General features: G+C 57.7%; 1 protein-coding gene across 2 annotated transcripts; it reads right to left on the bottom strand.

The window, feature by feature from the left end:
• Positions 1-1,050: 1,050 nt before the first annotated feature.
• Positions 1,051-15,827, bottom strand: MDFI (MyoD family inhibitor). 2 transcript variants are annotated; one of them, XM_081296504.1, is made up of 5 exons: positions 15,731-15,827; positions 14,092-14,178; positions 6,794-6,976; positions 4,035-4,259; positions 1,051-1,782 (listed from the first exon to the last, which is right to left on the bottom strand). In XM_081296504.1, the coding sequence occupies exons 2-5, from the start codon at positions 14,165-14,167 to the stop codon at positions 1,526-1,528; spliced, it is 741 nt and encodes a 246-aa protein (XP_081152630.1). In that variant the 5' UTR covers positions 14,168-14,178; positions 15,731-15,827; the 3' UTR covers positions 1,051-1,525. The 2 variants fall into 2 exon arrangements, with proteins under 2 accessions (XP_081152630.1, XP_081152629.1); XM_081296503.1 differs by lacking the exon at positions 15,731-15,827 and adding an exon at positions 14,309-14,503.
• Positions 15,828-16,037: the final 210 nt, after the last annotated feature.

Below are 16,037 nucleotides of genomic sequence, written 5' to 3'. Positions count from 1 at the left end.
CATCCAGGGAATTGGATCCAGGGCCTCTCGCATGCTGCAGGCACTCCACTATTGAGCTCCACCACTGAGTCAGGGTCTCACTCAGTTTCCAGACTGGCCTCAAACTTGAGATCCTCCTGCTTCAGCCTCCTGAGTTGTGTGCTGTGTCACCCGGCTTGGCTGGCCCTTTCTCCGAGGGCCTTCCAAGCCTTCCAGAGTCCCTCCAGCCAACACATCTGGAGGCAGCACTCACTGGTGTCCCTGTGTGCCCACTTTCCAAGGCCTTCCTCAGTTGGGTCCTCCTAGTGGCACCCAAATCTCCTACCATAGTGACATTCTTTCATTTTCCCGGACCTCCTGGCTTCCTCCAGGTCCAAGGTCAGGGGAGGCGCCACACATCAGAGTCCACAATCCCCGCGTGCCATCCTGCAGTTCCCAGACCTGGCTGCTGGCCAGGCCTCCTGTCTGCACACCAACAGCACTGGACAGATGGCCTCTGCGCTCCTCTGTGTTTCCTCTTCCTCTAGCCCCGAGCGACTGGGGCCAACTGAACTCCCACTCAAGTCCTAGCCTGCCTCCCAGTGAGGCTCAGGTACAGGCTCAGAGTGGGTTGGGCCTGGGGTGACCCTCTCCTGGGCACCCTCTGCTGCCGACATGGATGTTACCCTATGCCTGGGACTAACTTATGGGGAAGAGCTTGGAGAAGCTGGAGTCAGCAGGAGATTGATTAATCAAAACCTGAACACATCTGTGGTCAATTAATCCTGTGCCAAAGTTAACTCTTCCCTGTCTGGACTTCCCCTGCCCTTTGGTGGGAAGAGGGAATAGGGTGAAAAGTGGGCACCCCCTCCCTCCCTCCCTTGGGGTAGCATGAATGGGTCGGGGGCAGGAAAGGGTTACCCAATGGGGTGCTTGTTAGGGGGTTAAAGGGAGCGTTTGCTTTGGAGCATTATGGTCCTTGGAAATCAGTCACAAGCCTGAACAGAGCAGAGACGGACAAATATCTGTATTTACAGCAATAAACCAAACAGACCGTCCCCCACCCCTTCCAGTCTTTTCTGTACTGTTCCCCCTCCCGTCAGGTCCTGGGCCCAGGCCTGGCTTCTTGGGTCACTGCATAGGCTAGGCCCCCACAAAGCCCAGGAAAGGACTCTGGGGAGGGGCTTGGCTGGGACGGGGCAGGTGTCTCTTTTCACATTTTGCTGTCCTCGAGGCCTGGGGGGGGCACCAGGACGAGAGAGGTAGAGAAGCACATGCCCCCCCTCCACCGCCCCCTCCTCTAACTTTCACAGTGTTCCGCAGCCCTGGTGACTGGTCCCAGGGTGGCCCCCACCCTTGTCCCATCCCACCAGATCCTTGGCGCTGGGGTCCCTGGTAACCAGCTGGGAGGGCAGGATTGTCTGTCATGGGCCCAGCTCCCTGGCTGAGGTGTCCCCACAGAGCACCCACCAGGTCTGCTCTTGGGGCTGCTGCTCTGGGAGGGCCCCGGAGGCTGGGAGCGGAGGGGTTATCAAGCTTCGTGGGGCAGCCCTGGGGCTGGGGCGGGTCAGGAGGAGAAGCAGAGTCCGCAGCACTCCATGCAGATCTCCAGGCAGTCGGCGGACTCACAGCAGGCGTCCAGGATGCCGCAGTCCAGGTCGCAGGGCAGGTCGCAGTCTGCGCACTCGCCGGAGCCACAGCAGCAGCAGCAGAGGCACGAGTCCTCGGAGCTGCAGGAGCCGCAGGTGGCACAGTCCAGGACGATGTTGCACAGCGTCAGGAACTCACAGAACAGGCAGGACAGGACGCAGTGGACACAGCAGTCTGCGGGGAGGTGGAGGGAGCGGGTGTCAACAGCCAGGGGCGAGGGACAGCCAGCAACAGCTGCCACAGCAGGGCTCCTGCTGTCAGTCCCCACAGCTCTGGGAAGGGGTGACTGTGAGGAGGCCCGTTTCTTCCTAAGCAATGACCTAGGGCATAGCACACTGAGCACCTCAAGAGTGGGGGCAGGAGCCCAGGTAGCCTGGAGTGGGAATCCCTGCATCCAATCCCTCTTGGTTTATTTAGTGACACCCAGAGAGAGTGCTAACATGTCCCGGGCACTGTGCTATGCGAGGGATTAAATTAATTTAAGCTTCCAACAGCTCTATGATGTAGCAACTGTTATTAGCCCCACTCTACAGATGAGGAAACCGAGGCACTGAGAAGCTGTCACTTCCAAAATACATCCAGAATCCTACCGCCCTGCTCACCCCTTTCCTGGGCAATTGCAAGAGTTCCACTTCCTGCCCTTGGCTGCCCAAACCTGCTGTCCATTCAGAGCTAGAATTTAAAGACCATCTTCTATTCACAAGAATTAAATGGCTCCCTCATCCGGAGCAAAAACCATCTCCTTCTTTCCCCAAAGCCACCTTTTGGTGAGCGCTTCTACCACCCTGTTCCATAATACTCCAGCACTGCCCGGCCCTGCCCCAGAGGACCCAGGCCCCACACTATGGCTGTACCCTGATGGTCGCCTCAGGCAGGCGTCTTGGAGTGTTCTGTTCACTGTGTATGACAAATTCTTAGAACAGCTCCTGGCACACAGCCAGTGCTCGGGAATATGTGATAATCAATAAAGGCAGAACCCTGTCTGAGGGCACCCGGCCGCTGGAGTGGTGGAGCTGGGAGTCCTGCAGCTATAGCCCTCGGTGGGCTGCTGGATGCTGAGCTGGCAGCCCTCTTGGAGAGCAGGCCAGTGGGCAGAGGACCCAGGTCCCCAGACCTGAGAGTCTCACTCTGATATGGAGGAGCTGACCCTGTCCTGAGTTCCTGTGCAGAGCAGGAGAGTCTTCTGCAGGGCCTTGAAGCTATCTCCAAACTGGGTAGGGTAGTTTCCTTCAAATGCAAATCTAGTGAGCCAACACCCTGTTTAAAACCCTCAATGGCTCCCTATTGCCCTCCAGATACAGTCTAAGTCCAAGAAAGGTTGACCAGGCCTTCCCAGAGCCCCTGCCTGCCCGGAACCTCCCTCTCCCTTTGCACTTCATTCTTCAGCCTAACTGCACTAGCCACTTCTCACCTCTGTGCCAAACTCCCTGGCTAGATCCTCCAATTCAGCCTCCAAGACTTGCTCAGAATCCTTCAGAGCCTGCCTGGGCCCCCCTCCCCAGCATTCTGGGCCGGTGTGGGTGCCCTTGTTAACATGATCCTCCGTGCATGGCTTTATTGCTGCATCTGTTGCATCGTGTGAGATGATCCATCTGTGTCTCTCATGAACACTGTGTGAGGACACGGGCTGGGTACCCAGCACATAGCAGATGCCCAGGCCACGTTAAATACGACTATGGGCAGAGCCTGCTCCACGGGGCAGGAAGGTTTCCAAATATGTGCCAATGTGCATGTTGAATCCTGTTTGCAGATGAAGGGGCCAGGGTTCCCCAACATGTGCAAGGTGAAGGTCAGGCAGCCACTGAGTTATAGGCAGTTGTCCCCCATGTTGAATGGGTGCCTGGAGGGGCAGGGGAGCTGGCTGGCCAGGGTGGCCCTGCAGGATCAGCAGGGGGGTGGTGGATCCGGGTCCTCTGACCCACCACCCCCTGCACCCTGCAGCCCTGCCCTACGCCTCAGTCAAGTTTTATTATATTATATGCTTTTCACTGGGTCCACTCCTTGGGGAAAATCTCTTTTCCTTTTCTATTTTTGTGGTGCTAGGGATTGAAACCAGGGCCTGTGCATAAGTGCTTTACCACTGAGCTCCACCCTGCCCCTGGAGGAAAATTTCTGATTCCCGGAAGGAGGGGGCTTAGTGGATCAGCCCAGGCGGCTCCATTCCTCATTCTAGAGAGCAGGAGAGGCAGGGATTGGCTTTGAGAATGCAGGGGTGCCTCCCGGGACCCAGCAGGTATGCTTCGCACTAGGTTCACTGTCAGGAGCAGGCTTCAAGGAGTTCTGAGAGCCCAGGCTCCTGGGCCCTACGCAGAGATCCAGGAGGAGGTCGGAGGTTCTGTTCTGACCAGTAACCACCAGGCGAAGATGCGGCCTCTGGCTGTGGATGGAGTTTGCAGGTCTCCTGGGGGGTGGGATGGGGCACTCACCTTCCTGCGCCTGGAGGGGGATCTGGGAGGTGGATGATTTAGTGCTGCCCTTGCTCCTCTTGCTGCCCTGGCTGGCCAGAGATGAGTGTGTCTGCAACTTCCGGTGGGCCTTGGGGCCACCTAGGGCACCATTCCCAGCACGCCTGGCATGGCCCAGCTCTGAGGGGTGGCCGGAGCCATTCGATAATAAAGGGGTGCAGCCCAAGGGGTTCCCCTGAGGCTGGCCTGGAGAGATGAGAAAAAAGGATGATGAGCAAGAGGTGGGGGCCACCCAGCTCCCCTCCCACACCGAGCTCTGCTCTAATCCTGACTGCCTCGTTCTCAGATATACCCCAGGGGACTTGGTCAGACTTATCTTCTGAAGATGAACAAACTGAGGAGGGCCAGAGAGCACAGCTGACCAGCCCAGAGCCACACCATGAAACAGCAGCAGACTGAAGCCCAGGGGCGGGGCTCAGAGCCTGGACCCCCGCTTCTTGGCCACATGAAATCCACCCTCTTGCTCTTGGAGCCCTGGGATTTTGTCTAGAGTGGTGGTAGTGGGTGGGTGGTGGGGGGGGGACAGCAGTGAAGCAGTTAACCTTCACCTTGGCCTCTGCCAAGCCCCCAGCTGTTTTTGCCCTTGGTGCGCTGGGTGATTTATTGGAAACATCTGTTTGGAGATGAACGCCTGGCCTGGAATCCAGGGGCTCCTCACAGCAGCCCCTCTATCTGTTGCTCCTTCCTCCTGAGCTCTCCGGCTCAAGCCTCAGACCCTGACACCCTGCCCCGCCCTGCCTCTGTGGGCAGCTGGGAGAATTTGGGGAGGGGGTTCTTGGGGTCTGGGTGGGAGAAGGGAAGAGGAAACTGGCAGGGAAACCCCCAAGGCCAGGACCCCATGCCCCCATCGAAGGCCAAACTTGAGCTTTATCAATGGGGTGCAAGGAAGCTGACCCCCGAGATTCTGCCACGTCCCCAGTCCTTCCTGGGCCTCTCTCAGGGGATCCTCAACTGGAGGGATCCATTGGGGGTGAATAGAGGGGTGTATGTGTGTGTGTGTGTGTGTGTGTGTCGTGGGGAGGGCACTGACAGGGGTCAGGAGACCTCTGGGACCCCCAGCAGGGCTCTCTGTAAATGTGGGGCACTTCAGTCCCTTGGAGATGGGTCTGAATCCCCAGCTCCCTCCATGCTCTCCTGAGTGGTTGAACTGTACGGAAGGGAGTTGTATGAGGACCCCAGATGCCAAGGGAATGTGACCTCAGTGATCCCCTTGACTAAAGGGGCTGGGCCTTCTAACACTGGAGGTCACAACACTGAGCACTGACTGAGCACTTGCTGCATGCCAACCATTCCTCTAAGCACTTGCTGAATATTCTCTCACTGAAATCTTTTCTATAGATTTTTATTGATGAGGAAACTGAATCCCAGAGAGGTATGGTAAGTTGCTTAAGGTCACACAGCTAGTAAGTCTCTGATGTGGGGTCAGCCTGGAGATTAGGGGCTGGGGCTTAGAGGGCAAGGAGTGGGCAGAGGATGGGAGACAAGGGGTTGGGGAACAAGCTGCTAGGGTCACACAATAACTACTCTTAGAACTGGTAGCGTACACCTTTTGAGGAGTTATTGTGTATGAGGTCCACTACAAAGGGCTCTACCTAATGGTGACCTGCTTTAACCATTATGCGAAATCTGTCATTGGCCCCCTTTCACAGATGGGAAAAGTGAGGCAAGAAATGGTAAAACTCACCAAAGTTCCCACAGCTAAGGAGTGGGGAGCAGGGGGGGAAGGCAGGAGGCGGGCTCCGCAGAGGTTCCAGGCCAGGAGCCTCTGGCCAACCGTGGGGCAGGAGCCGGCATCTGGGTAAACAGCTCAAGGCCATGGGAAGTGGCTGGGTCTGAATCATCCTGGCCTCACAGAGGGTGGCTGGGATGAGTCCTTGGCCAGCTTCGGTGCCCCTTGCCCTGCTGCCTAAACATGGGCACAGTGGCCAGAGGGCGGGAGAGTGGTGAGCCGAGGGCTCTGGGAGGTGTGGGCAGACAGAGCCTGCCTGTGGCCTCAGCTGGGGGGTGGCCATGGGGGCGGGAGTGGGGGCTGAGTCACAGAGCAAATACTGGGGCCACAGACACAGGAGTGTCTGTCCCACTCCCACCCAGGCCCCCTCCTCTGTGGCCTCAGCCCTGACCTCCTTCTCTCAATTCTGCCAGTGGGTGTGTCTGGAAGAGGCTGAGGGCGCTGTGGTAGCAGGACTTAGCAACCTGCCTTCCAGGGAGTCCAGCTTAGCCCCAGATGCCCTGGCTGGAGGCAGCTCCTGCCTCGGCTATGCCAGCCGGGCGGGCAGCACAGCAAAGAGCACAGGCCAGACAACCTCAGTCCCCCAGCTCATGACCAGGGTGAGCAGCTTCTCTGTGCCTCACTTTCCTCATCTGTAAAATGGGCTTGGCAACAGCTGTCCTCCTGCCTGGATACAGGTTGATGGGGAGAGCGCATGAGCTCATTCGAGGGAGGACAGGTGGAAAGTAAAAATGGATGTTGAGCATTTGCTTTAGTGATTATAAAATGATCCCCACAGCCCCTTCCCCTGCTCTTGAAGGTGAGGGGAAGAGTTCTCTCCCTCCCAGGATGTCCATAGAGACCTTGAGCCAGGCCTGGGAATGGAGCTGAATGAGTCCCTTTCTCTCCAGAGCAGTTGGGTGCGTCTCTCCTTCCTTTTGGCCCTGGGTCCCCTGAAGGGCGGGGCTGCATCATGCTCCAGCTCCCACCCCAACAGCCCCCTAGGACTCACACGTCACAGCTTCTGTGGGTACATCGAGGTCAGTGCTGTTCAGGACCTGGGGAGCCCCAGGGCTACTGCCTTGGGGCATGGGGGGTGCCTCCTCCTCCAGGGAGCCCTCCTCTGACGCTGCCTCCGCAGGATGAGCAGGTCCTGCTACTACCTCCAGCCTGGGTAGGAGGGACAGGGTCTGGGCTAGGAAAAAAGCAGATGACTGAGGTACAAGTCCCTGGTTCCTGTCTGCCCAGCCTGAGGCCTAGCTCATGGCCCCCGCATGCACAGTAAGTCCACATCTTGGTCCCAGTTTACCAACCCGTGAGTGAGCAAGGGTGTGTGCCCATGTGTGTGCGGTACGTCCACATGTGTGTGGCATCAGGAGGAGGGGCCAGGGATCAAGGTATAAAGGGAGGGAGGGAGGGGCAGGAACAGTGCAGGAGGGAACAGTCAGCCACCCATGGGCAGACAGGGACAGGCAAAGGGGGTGGCCGGGAGAGAGCAAGAAGGGACGGAGAGAGGTGGAAGCAAGTGAGCATCGAAGGCGAGAGACTGGCACAGAAGGCCAGAGCCCTGGAGACCCCAGGAAATGTCAACAGCATGAAAGTCAGTGACAGAAAGATAAAGACAGGGGCAGGGGCCCGAGCTGAAGGAAGAGAGAACATGACAGGTCACGAGAAACTGGGTCAGAGAGGGGCGGATGGCGGTGCAGGAGGAGTGAGAGGAACCTGGGGGGTGAGGAGCAGAGAGGGGCAGCAGGCAGGAAGAGAGTCAAGGACACGGCCCAGGAGCGCTGGGGAAGAGGTGAACCGCAGCCACAAGTAATTATAGTGGCTCTGGGCAGGGTGGCTGGAATGCAGAAATGGAGCCACCTTCAAACCCACAACCCCCCAGCTGGCAGGACCAGGGTCCCGGGGGCCTAGGGGGAGAAGAAGGGGAGAGAAGGGGGAGGGAGGCAGAGAGCAGTCTGAGATCCCAGTGCCTCAGCCACTGCTGGGGAGGCCTGAGAAGCAAAGTCATGGAGCAGGACCCAGGCTGCAGCGAGGACAGGGCCGGGCTCAGCGGACCCAGCTGTGCCGCACTGTCAGGAGGACAGGGCCTCCCGCCTACCTCTGCACTCACACATACCCCAGGTGGGAAGAAAGAGGAGACATAGAAACAAGAGACTTGGAGAAATGCAGAGATCAAAAGGGCTTGGGGGAGCCACAGCCAAGAGAGTGGGCAGAGGAAGATGAAGGGAACCAGCAGCGAAGCCCTGAGTGCAAGACACACCCTTCCATACACGCCCTCGAAGAGGCCACAAGATGCCCAGACAGAGATACAGAGAAGAATGGCCTCGCGGATTGAGATGAAATCGGTCACAGAAAACAGAGGGGTTGACATGGGTGTCTTTCTCTGAGCTATCTCCAAATGAGAGAGAGAAAGAGGAGAGGAGAGGAGAACAGAGGAAGGAGACAAATTAGAAGGATCAATTAAGGTTGGGGCATGCCAACATGGGGGATGGGAGCTGGAGGGAGGCTGGGGGGACAATCCAATGGCCAACCTTCCTCCCTAGGCCTTGAGCCTCAGGGACCCCTGAGGAATCCTTGTTCCAAAGACTGTGGTCCCTCTTGGCCAGGGGGACCAAAGTTCCAGAGGCCCATGTGGGTAGCACAAAGGACAGCAGGCCCGAGTGGGCATGCTTGTGCCTGCCCAGGGCAAACCACAGGCCCTGCCTGGAGCTGGGGAAGGTAGGAGGGAAGGGCCTGGCTCCTGCAACTTCTGAGAGCTGCACAGTTATGTATTGAGGGCCTTCCTGGAGCTCCAGGGGGGCAAGGTTAGATTCTCTCCAGCCTCATCTGCTCCTTGGGCCTGTTGAGAGCACCCCTTGCCATCTGGATTAACTATCCTGTAGCTAAAGAGCTTTTGGAAGATTACAGGGCGGGGACAAGAGGGAACAGGCAAGCAGGGATGCAAGTTGAGGGGAAAAAATACTGTGTGCTAGATGGATCCTCCTCTAGCCACGAGCCTGGTCTATACCCGCAGAGACACCATTCTGGAGGGCCAGGACCAAGCCTCCATGAAGAGGGAAACCTAGACTTGGGTCCTAATTTTCAGGAAAGGAGGGCCCTGCCCAGCTCCAAACCCTGGCCCCTAGAGGATCGTGCCATGGTCCCATGCCCTGATCTGGTCTCCCACGTGGTGCATGGAAAGACCTGAGCAAGGAGCTAGAAAGTCCAAGTCCTGCTTTTAAACCAGTTACCAGTTTGGACAAGTTATCAGAATTTAAATTACCTTGCACAGAAAGGGTGCAAAGAGCAAATGAAATGCACAGCAGCACCCCATCATGCAGGGTGGTTCAAGAATACCTCCACCACCTCCTCCCTGGCCGCCGCCTTCTTTCCTTCCCTCCTATTCTCCCTCTTTTTTCCGCCCTTCCTCCCTTCTCCCCTCCCTCCCTTCCTGCCATGCTGTTTGGTTTAACATTTATTAAGCATCCACAAGATGTCTAGCAATATCAAGCACTAGGTGTCCCAGAATGAGAAGTACCAGGTCACAGCCACAAGAGACTCTATCAGGCTGGGGCAGGGCTGTCACAAACACTGAGGAGCAAGAGTTGCAGTAAGGGCATTGATCAGAACTGAAGAAGCACAAAAAAATGGGCACCTAGTCCAGGTGTGTGTACCCAGGGGGTTTCCTAGAAGCCAAGTCTCAAAACAATCATCGGTATAGAAGGGGGATTTGGAGAAAAGAAGCAGGAACCCAGATCCCAGAAGGAACAGCCACAGCAGGAATGAGAGAGAGAGAGAGAGAGAGAGAGAGGTGTGGCTGTAAGCCTAGAATGACAGCTGGGGACAGCAGGCCTGTGTCAATTCCCAGGTTTTCTCCTGAGGTCACCAGGGCACATAGGGGGTGATACTGTTATTGGCCCTCAGAGTTAGGGAGGAAGAAAAGAGAGAGTTCAAGGAGACTGGAGTCCCCAGGTCTATCTTCCTCACTTTACCCAAAGTGCCCAGCTCCCTCTACTCTTCCTATCAGCACCCATAAGACTGGGGACCTTGAATCTGGCGGGAACAGGAAATTATCAAGAACCCAGATCAAGGTCTCTGGTGGCCAGTCCTGCAGGAAGCCTGCCCCACTCCATGCTGGCATGGTTCTTAAACCTGGGAGGGCAAATGAGGTAGAGAAGACAGTCACATCCAGTGGTCTTGACCTGGTCACACAGAGAGACAGACCTGGAGCCAGGAAGGTGACAAGAACTGAACTCCCTTCAGCACATGAAGAGAGGAAGAGGGGATTAAACCACATGTCCAGCAACAGACAAAAAGAATCAGAAGGAAGAAGCTGCAAGAAGGCCCAGTCTGCAAAGAGGACTCTGTCCCTGAGGGCCCAGACACCGTGCTTGCTTGGAGCAGGCAGAGGAGAAAAGCCAGACCACAGGTGGAGTCCGTGGTTCGAACATCAAGAGGCTGAAGAGCCCTGTTTTCCTTTTATGACCATGAGGCAACCCTGTCTAGTCAGAGAGGGGAGACGGCTCTGTCCTGCAGGGTGTAAGTGCAGAGTGGATGGAGGGAAGGTGTGGCCAGCAGAGGCCAAGAGGAGCCAGTGTGTGGACTGCAATTCGCATCTTGCAGGAAGACACCTGCCAAAGGGGTGCGTGGAGGGTGCCGAGGTCCCTGGTTGCAGCCCCATCCTCCTAGAACGTGCCATCTGCTCCCCCACCTGTGTTCCTGCTCCACCTGCCTACAGGGCCATCGTTTTCCAATTTGCACAGGGGGCTCAAACATGCCGTTGGCGTCTTTGAGCAGAAGTCCCCAACTCTGCGCCTCCTCTCAGGAGTCTCTATCCACAATGGGGAACAAAGAAAGGCAACAGCCCCTTTGACAGAGTACTGCCACCCCCAACATGGATGCCTTGGGCAATGCCCTGAGTTCTGTAAAAGACAGCCAACCCCCAAAGCAGGGGGAAGTGCTATGTTTAAATCCATAAACCCAAGAGGAAGGCTGAGGGGCTCCCTCTGCCTGCTGTCCCCCACGTCGAGGGGGTGGTCCTGGGCCAAGAAGGAATAGGGGGACCTCTTCCAGTTGGGATGGACTCACTTCAAATCTGAACAGTACCCAGGGGACTGGTGTGGGGAGCAGCCCATGTTCCAGAGCTCCTACACCTGGTCCCTCAAGTCCAGACCCCTCCATTGTCTTTGTGGATAGTAGATCTGGGCTTCTTCCTTGGAGCTCTGACCATATCTGGAGAGAGAAGACTAGGACCTCTTCTGATCTGGAACTCCACGCTGCAGTCTCTCCTTGGTCTACCACTCAAGACTTCAATTGATATCTTTAGTGGAATCAATGTTCAAGGGTCCCGTGTTCCAAGCAGACTGACCTGTCCACGGCCTTGGGCCATCCCCTGGCCTTGTGACCAATCTAGTTGTGCTTATATTGTTCCTCCAGACACTCTCCAAATCTAGGCCAGCCTTCCTGCCCCCGTTGGAGCTCCATCTCTTCCTCCAGACAGCCTCTCTCACCCCTGAGCCAGAAGTCCCTCCTCCAAATGGTCTGGTTGGTAAGAAGTTGGCACCTGCGTCCCCTCTTGTGAATTATAACTTGTTAGTCTTATAGACACTGAGCCTTCCCTGCCTCCCTCCCTTGGGGTGGTGTCTACTCCTTCGCCTGACATCCTCTGCACATGCCTGATCTGAAATTCAGGATGCCCCAACTCAGGGGAAGGAGAGAGAAAGACACAGCACGGAGGATTTGGGGAGGCATCAGTCCTTGAACCCCAAGAAGTCTGGAGAAGATGGACTCCATTGATGCGCACATGGTAAATGTGAATGCCCTAGTCATAGTCTCAGGTCACCCAGCTGAGACTGGAGAGGGCCTGAGCTGCCAGTTAGGCTGGGTCTGGTTGGTTTTATTTTAGGTCCAAAGGCTCCAATTCCCCAGGAAATTCAATTTAGAAGCATGTACAGGAATGTGACGCCCCAGTGCCGGGCAGAAATCTGCTTGTGAGTTAGGGAGCCAGGCTCCGGAGACTGTCAAGGATGGGTGGAGAGGAGGCCACTGAGGGAGCCAAGGGTGTGAGGGCTTGGCCACCTGCCCCAACCAGAGCTGCCCTGCGTGTCCCTTGTGCCCTGTCTGCATCTTGGGCGGCTGAAGAACGGGGCCAACTTGTTCCCTGGCTGTGCCGCCCGTAGGGCCCCTAGGGGTAGTGCTATGGCCTTGCTGTTCTGTGGGTGCATGGGGAGCAGGGGCAAGAGCAGGGAGCTTAGCAGGTCCTGGTCTCAGATCCAGGCACGATGCCGTGGGGTTTTGGCTGGGTGTCCTGTGGTTTGGGCTTCCTGGGCAGCAAGCTCATTCTCCCAAGGCAGCAGCCCAGCAAGGCCTCTTGTTATGAAAGCCACATTGTCTGGCTCAGTCGAGGCTGGGGAGGGGGCTTCCTGGGGCACTGGGGGGCCTCAAATTACAGCCCAGAGTTTAACCCTTCCAGTTTCCCACCCTGGACCGGGGTCCTGTCTTGAGCACACAGCCCCCACTTCAGCTGCTGAGCTCAGGTCAGGTGGGATGAGGAAGGGGGTCTTGGAGGGGGATGTAGAGGAGACAAGCAGAGAATGGACAGGGGAGGAAGAAGCAGGGGATGGGAGGAGGCAGGAGGCTGAGGAAGAGAAAGGAGCCAGAGGCTGAGAGGGACAGAGAAGGCTCCAGGCACAAAGACTTCCCGGCCTCTGCCCCCAGTTCTTCCTCCAGGTTGAGGAAGCCCAGTTCTTCTCCCTCTCTCTCTCTCTCTCTCTCTGTGTGTGTGTGTGAATGAGAGAGAGAAACAGAGAGAGAGAGAGAGAGAGAGAGAGAGAGAGAGAGAGAGAGAACAGAGAGACAGAGAGAGAGACAGAGAGAGGAGAGAGAAATTTAGTGGAAATTGAACCCAGGGGTACTTTACCACTGAGTTGCATCCCCAGCCCTTTTTATTTTTGATACAGGGTCTCACTAAGTTGCTGAGGCTGGCCTTGAATTTGTGATCCTTCTGCCCCAGACTCTCAAGTGGCTGGGATTAGGCATGAGCCACCCCACCCAGCAAGAGCCCAGTTCTTGACCTGGTTTATTCCCCAGAAGTCAACGTTCCGGATCCAGGGGCCTCATAGAAAGAGCAGGGACTCAGGGTTAGTGAAAAAGGGTGGCAGACACAGTGGTCTCATCTATGTGCTGCTAGATGCTGGCCAGTCATTTCCCAAGTGTCCTCACTCTGGTTTAGGAGATCCCTATCTCCCCAGCTGTGTGGGTCCACACTAGGCAGTAAACTGAGATTCACTTTCCAAACAGGCAGACAAGCCCCTGTGGGTAGATATGAAGGCTGAGATCACAGAAGATCACCACAGGAAGTTAGGGCTGGAGGCAGGAGCAGACCCTCATTATTCAGTCAAAGAGGAAAAGAAAGGCTGGGTAGGGGGAAGGCAGAGCATCAGACTAACAGAGGAGGGGCTCAAGTCATGAAATCTGCGCTATACTTCTGCACCCCACACCCTGTCCCTGAAATCCATAAGTTCCTGGCTTCTTCGCGACCCTGACTTCCATTGCGAGCCTCAGGGACACATCTGTACAGGAAAGGGAAGGAACTGGGAGCCACCGTCTGCAGGACCCCTAGCCCAGACCTCCTCAGGGAGTCGCAAACCCTTCCTGCGTTAGGAGGCTCCGAAGAGAATGGGATGGGTAGGTTGGACTCCCTGGGAGGGGAGGGGCATTTCACGAGGTTGCTGACACTGTGTGTGTGTGTGTGTGTGTGTGTGTGTGTGTGTATTTGTGCCTGCAGGGTAGAGGCGGTGGGGACTGGCCAGTGGGGAGGTAAGGAAAGCGAGAGAGGAGATGGCAAGGAGGGGAGGGGCCCGGTCCTGCAGCCGCTCGTGGCAGACAAAAGTTTTCGGGAAGCGCTGGGCGCTGGTTGGGCTGGGGGAAGGGAAGGAGAGAAGAACTCAGACACCACCCCGCCGCGCGCCCGCCCAAGGCCCCCATAAATATTTACACACTGGACAGAAACGGTCGGGCCACAAATCCCAGACGGACGGACAGACACCACGGTGTGTGTGTCTGTGTCTGGTGGTGGGGCCGCGAGAGTTAGAGCCAACTTGGCGCAGCCGCCGCCTCAGTTAGGGGCCCTGCTTCTTCGCCCCAGCCCTCTACTGTCCTTGGACCAGGTCCCCAGTACCCAGACTTCTCGCCCCACCCCCACCCAAACCCCCCAGAACCGTCTCCCAGGGTCTTGGGGAGGCGGAAGAGAACTGCGCCCCAATAACTGCTCCCCACCAGCCCGCCCAGTTCCCGTCCAGCTTCGCTCAACATTCCAGGTCCTACCTGGGTCCGGAGCTGCGTTAGGGGCTCCATGGGACGCGTCGCAGAGAGAGGTGTGCTGGCCGCTCACCTGGGACATTGGCCCGGGACCTGAGGAAAACAGGGCTCAGCAGATAGGGTCGACCGACCTTTTCCCGAACGTGGGGGGGAATGGGGGACAAGCACGGATGATCAGCTCCGACGCGCGCCTCCGCGCCAATCCGCTCGGCCACCGACTCACTTGTGCGCTACTCTTGCCCAGCAGGGATCAGCGCGCCCCGCCCGCCATGCGCGCCTGCAGCGGGCGCCGGGTTAGGGGCCACTCGGCTCCACGGTCTCGCCCGGCGCCCCCTCCCCTCTCACTCTCTGCTTTCTCTCATTTCGGCGCCAGCTCGCGCCGTTCGCCCCCTTCCTTCTTCCTTCTCTCGCTCCAGCCCCCTCGCTCCTCCCCTGTTCTCTTCTTCCCCTCCCCTCTTCCCTGGCCCACCCTGTCCCCGCCCCCTCCTCGCCTTCGCAGCCGCACGCCCCCACACCAGGTCCCTCCCCCGCACGGAGTTCAGCGCTGCCGGGCCGGACACGTCTGTCCGCGGGGAGTCCGAGGCCCGAGCCCCCACAGGAAGCCGACTCAGCTCGTTTCCTCCCTGCACTCAGAGCCGGGCCCCAGTCTCCCCAAATCTCCGCCTCCCGAGGCCCAGGGCCCTGTTGGCTGCACAAGGGGCTGCGTTTTCCTTTGGTCCCAAATTCTGTAAAAGTTTGCACAAAATCAGGAGAGAGAGAGAGAGAGAGAGAGAGAGAGAGAGAGAGAGAGAGAGAGAGAGAGAGAGAGAGAGAGACACACCCCACCTCGGGCCAATTGTTTGAATAATTTCAGTCCCCAAATTTTATCGTCCCAAAGATGGGAATGATCAGTTCCTCGGGTACCCTTTGGCCTCTCGCTTCGGTCTCAGCTCTGGGTCCAAAGCTGGGTGCTTTGGGTCTGGGGCTCAGGGACCACAAACTCAACTCGCTAGAAGTTCCCCCTCGGGAAATCCGGCTAGTGACTACCCCACCTCCCCTGTCCTACAGCAGCCTTGAGTTGGCATCGCTTATTCCCCACCCCTAGCAGCTGGACGTGGGAATTCGTGTCAGAAAACCGACTTTGGAAGCAAAAAGGAGGTTCTCGGAATTCAGCCTTTCTTTGGGGTCCAGGCTGAAATTCCAGGCCTTCTAAGACGAAGGTACGTGCAGAAAGGAGGGAGCCCCTTCTAGCAGGGCCAGCCGTGAGCACATCTGGAATTGTAAGCCCTGGTGGTTGGAAGGAGCCGCCGTCAGTCAAGTCGGAGAAGGTGCAGGGACTCTCATGGTGACCCCCGGACCAGATCCCTGAGATCCCGGGCATGTGGCCTGCCAGGTGGGGCTGGGTGGGCCCATGGGATGATCCTCAGGTAGGACAGCCCACTGGGGTGACAGAGTCTCAGCCACACTGGATCTGCCTGGGAGCCGCGATTGGGCTCCCAACCACAAGGGCCAGTGAGCAATTAGGAAGGAGGCGGCGGCGCCAGGCCGCCTCTCGGATCGGGCTTTACAGCCAGGATTGGAAGGGTGGAGCTGGACTGAGAGAGCCGGGCGAGGGACTCGGGGGCTTCTCTTTGGTCTCCCCACAGTCCTTGAAGTCGCTACTTACGGCGCTCGCAGGTCTTCGCGGCGCCGTCGGGGCCAGAACCGAAGCGGCCCCCACGGCGCCAGCAGCGCTCTCGCCACCCGCGGCCACGTCCCCGCGATGGGCCCGGGTGCTGCGGCCGGGAGGGAGGCGGGGCGGGCGGGGAGGCGGGGTCCCGCCCTCCCGGACTGGCTGCTCTCTGCGGGGACCTGGCCTGGCTCGGGATCGGGACGCTGGAGAGCTGGAGAGGTGCATTCCCCTTTCCTGGCACGAGCTGAGTCACGGCCCCGCCCGCGCTAGGGCTTGGCAGCCGCAGCATTCTTACCGGCTT

The sequence above is a fragment of the Spermophilus citellus genome, assembly GCF_964194105.1.
Source record: "Spermophilus citellus genome assembly, chromosome: 5".
Taxonomy (NCBI): domain Eukaryota; kingdom Metazoa; phylum Chordata; class Mammalia; order Rodentia; family Sciuridae; genus Spermophilus; species Spermophilus citellus.
This window is presented reverse-complemented; position numbering and strand designations above follow the sequence as displayed.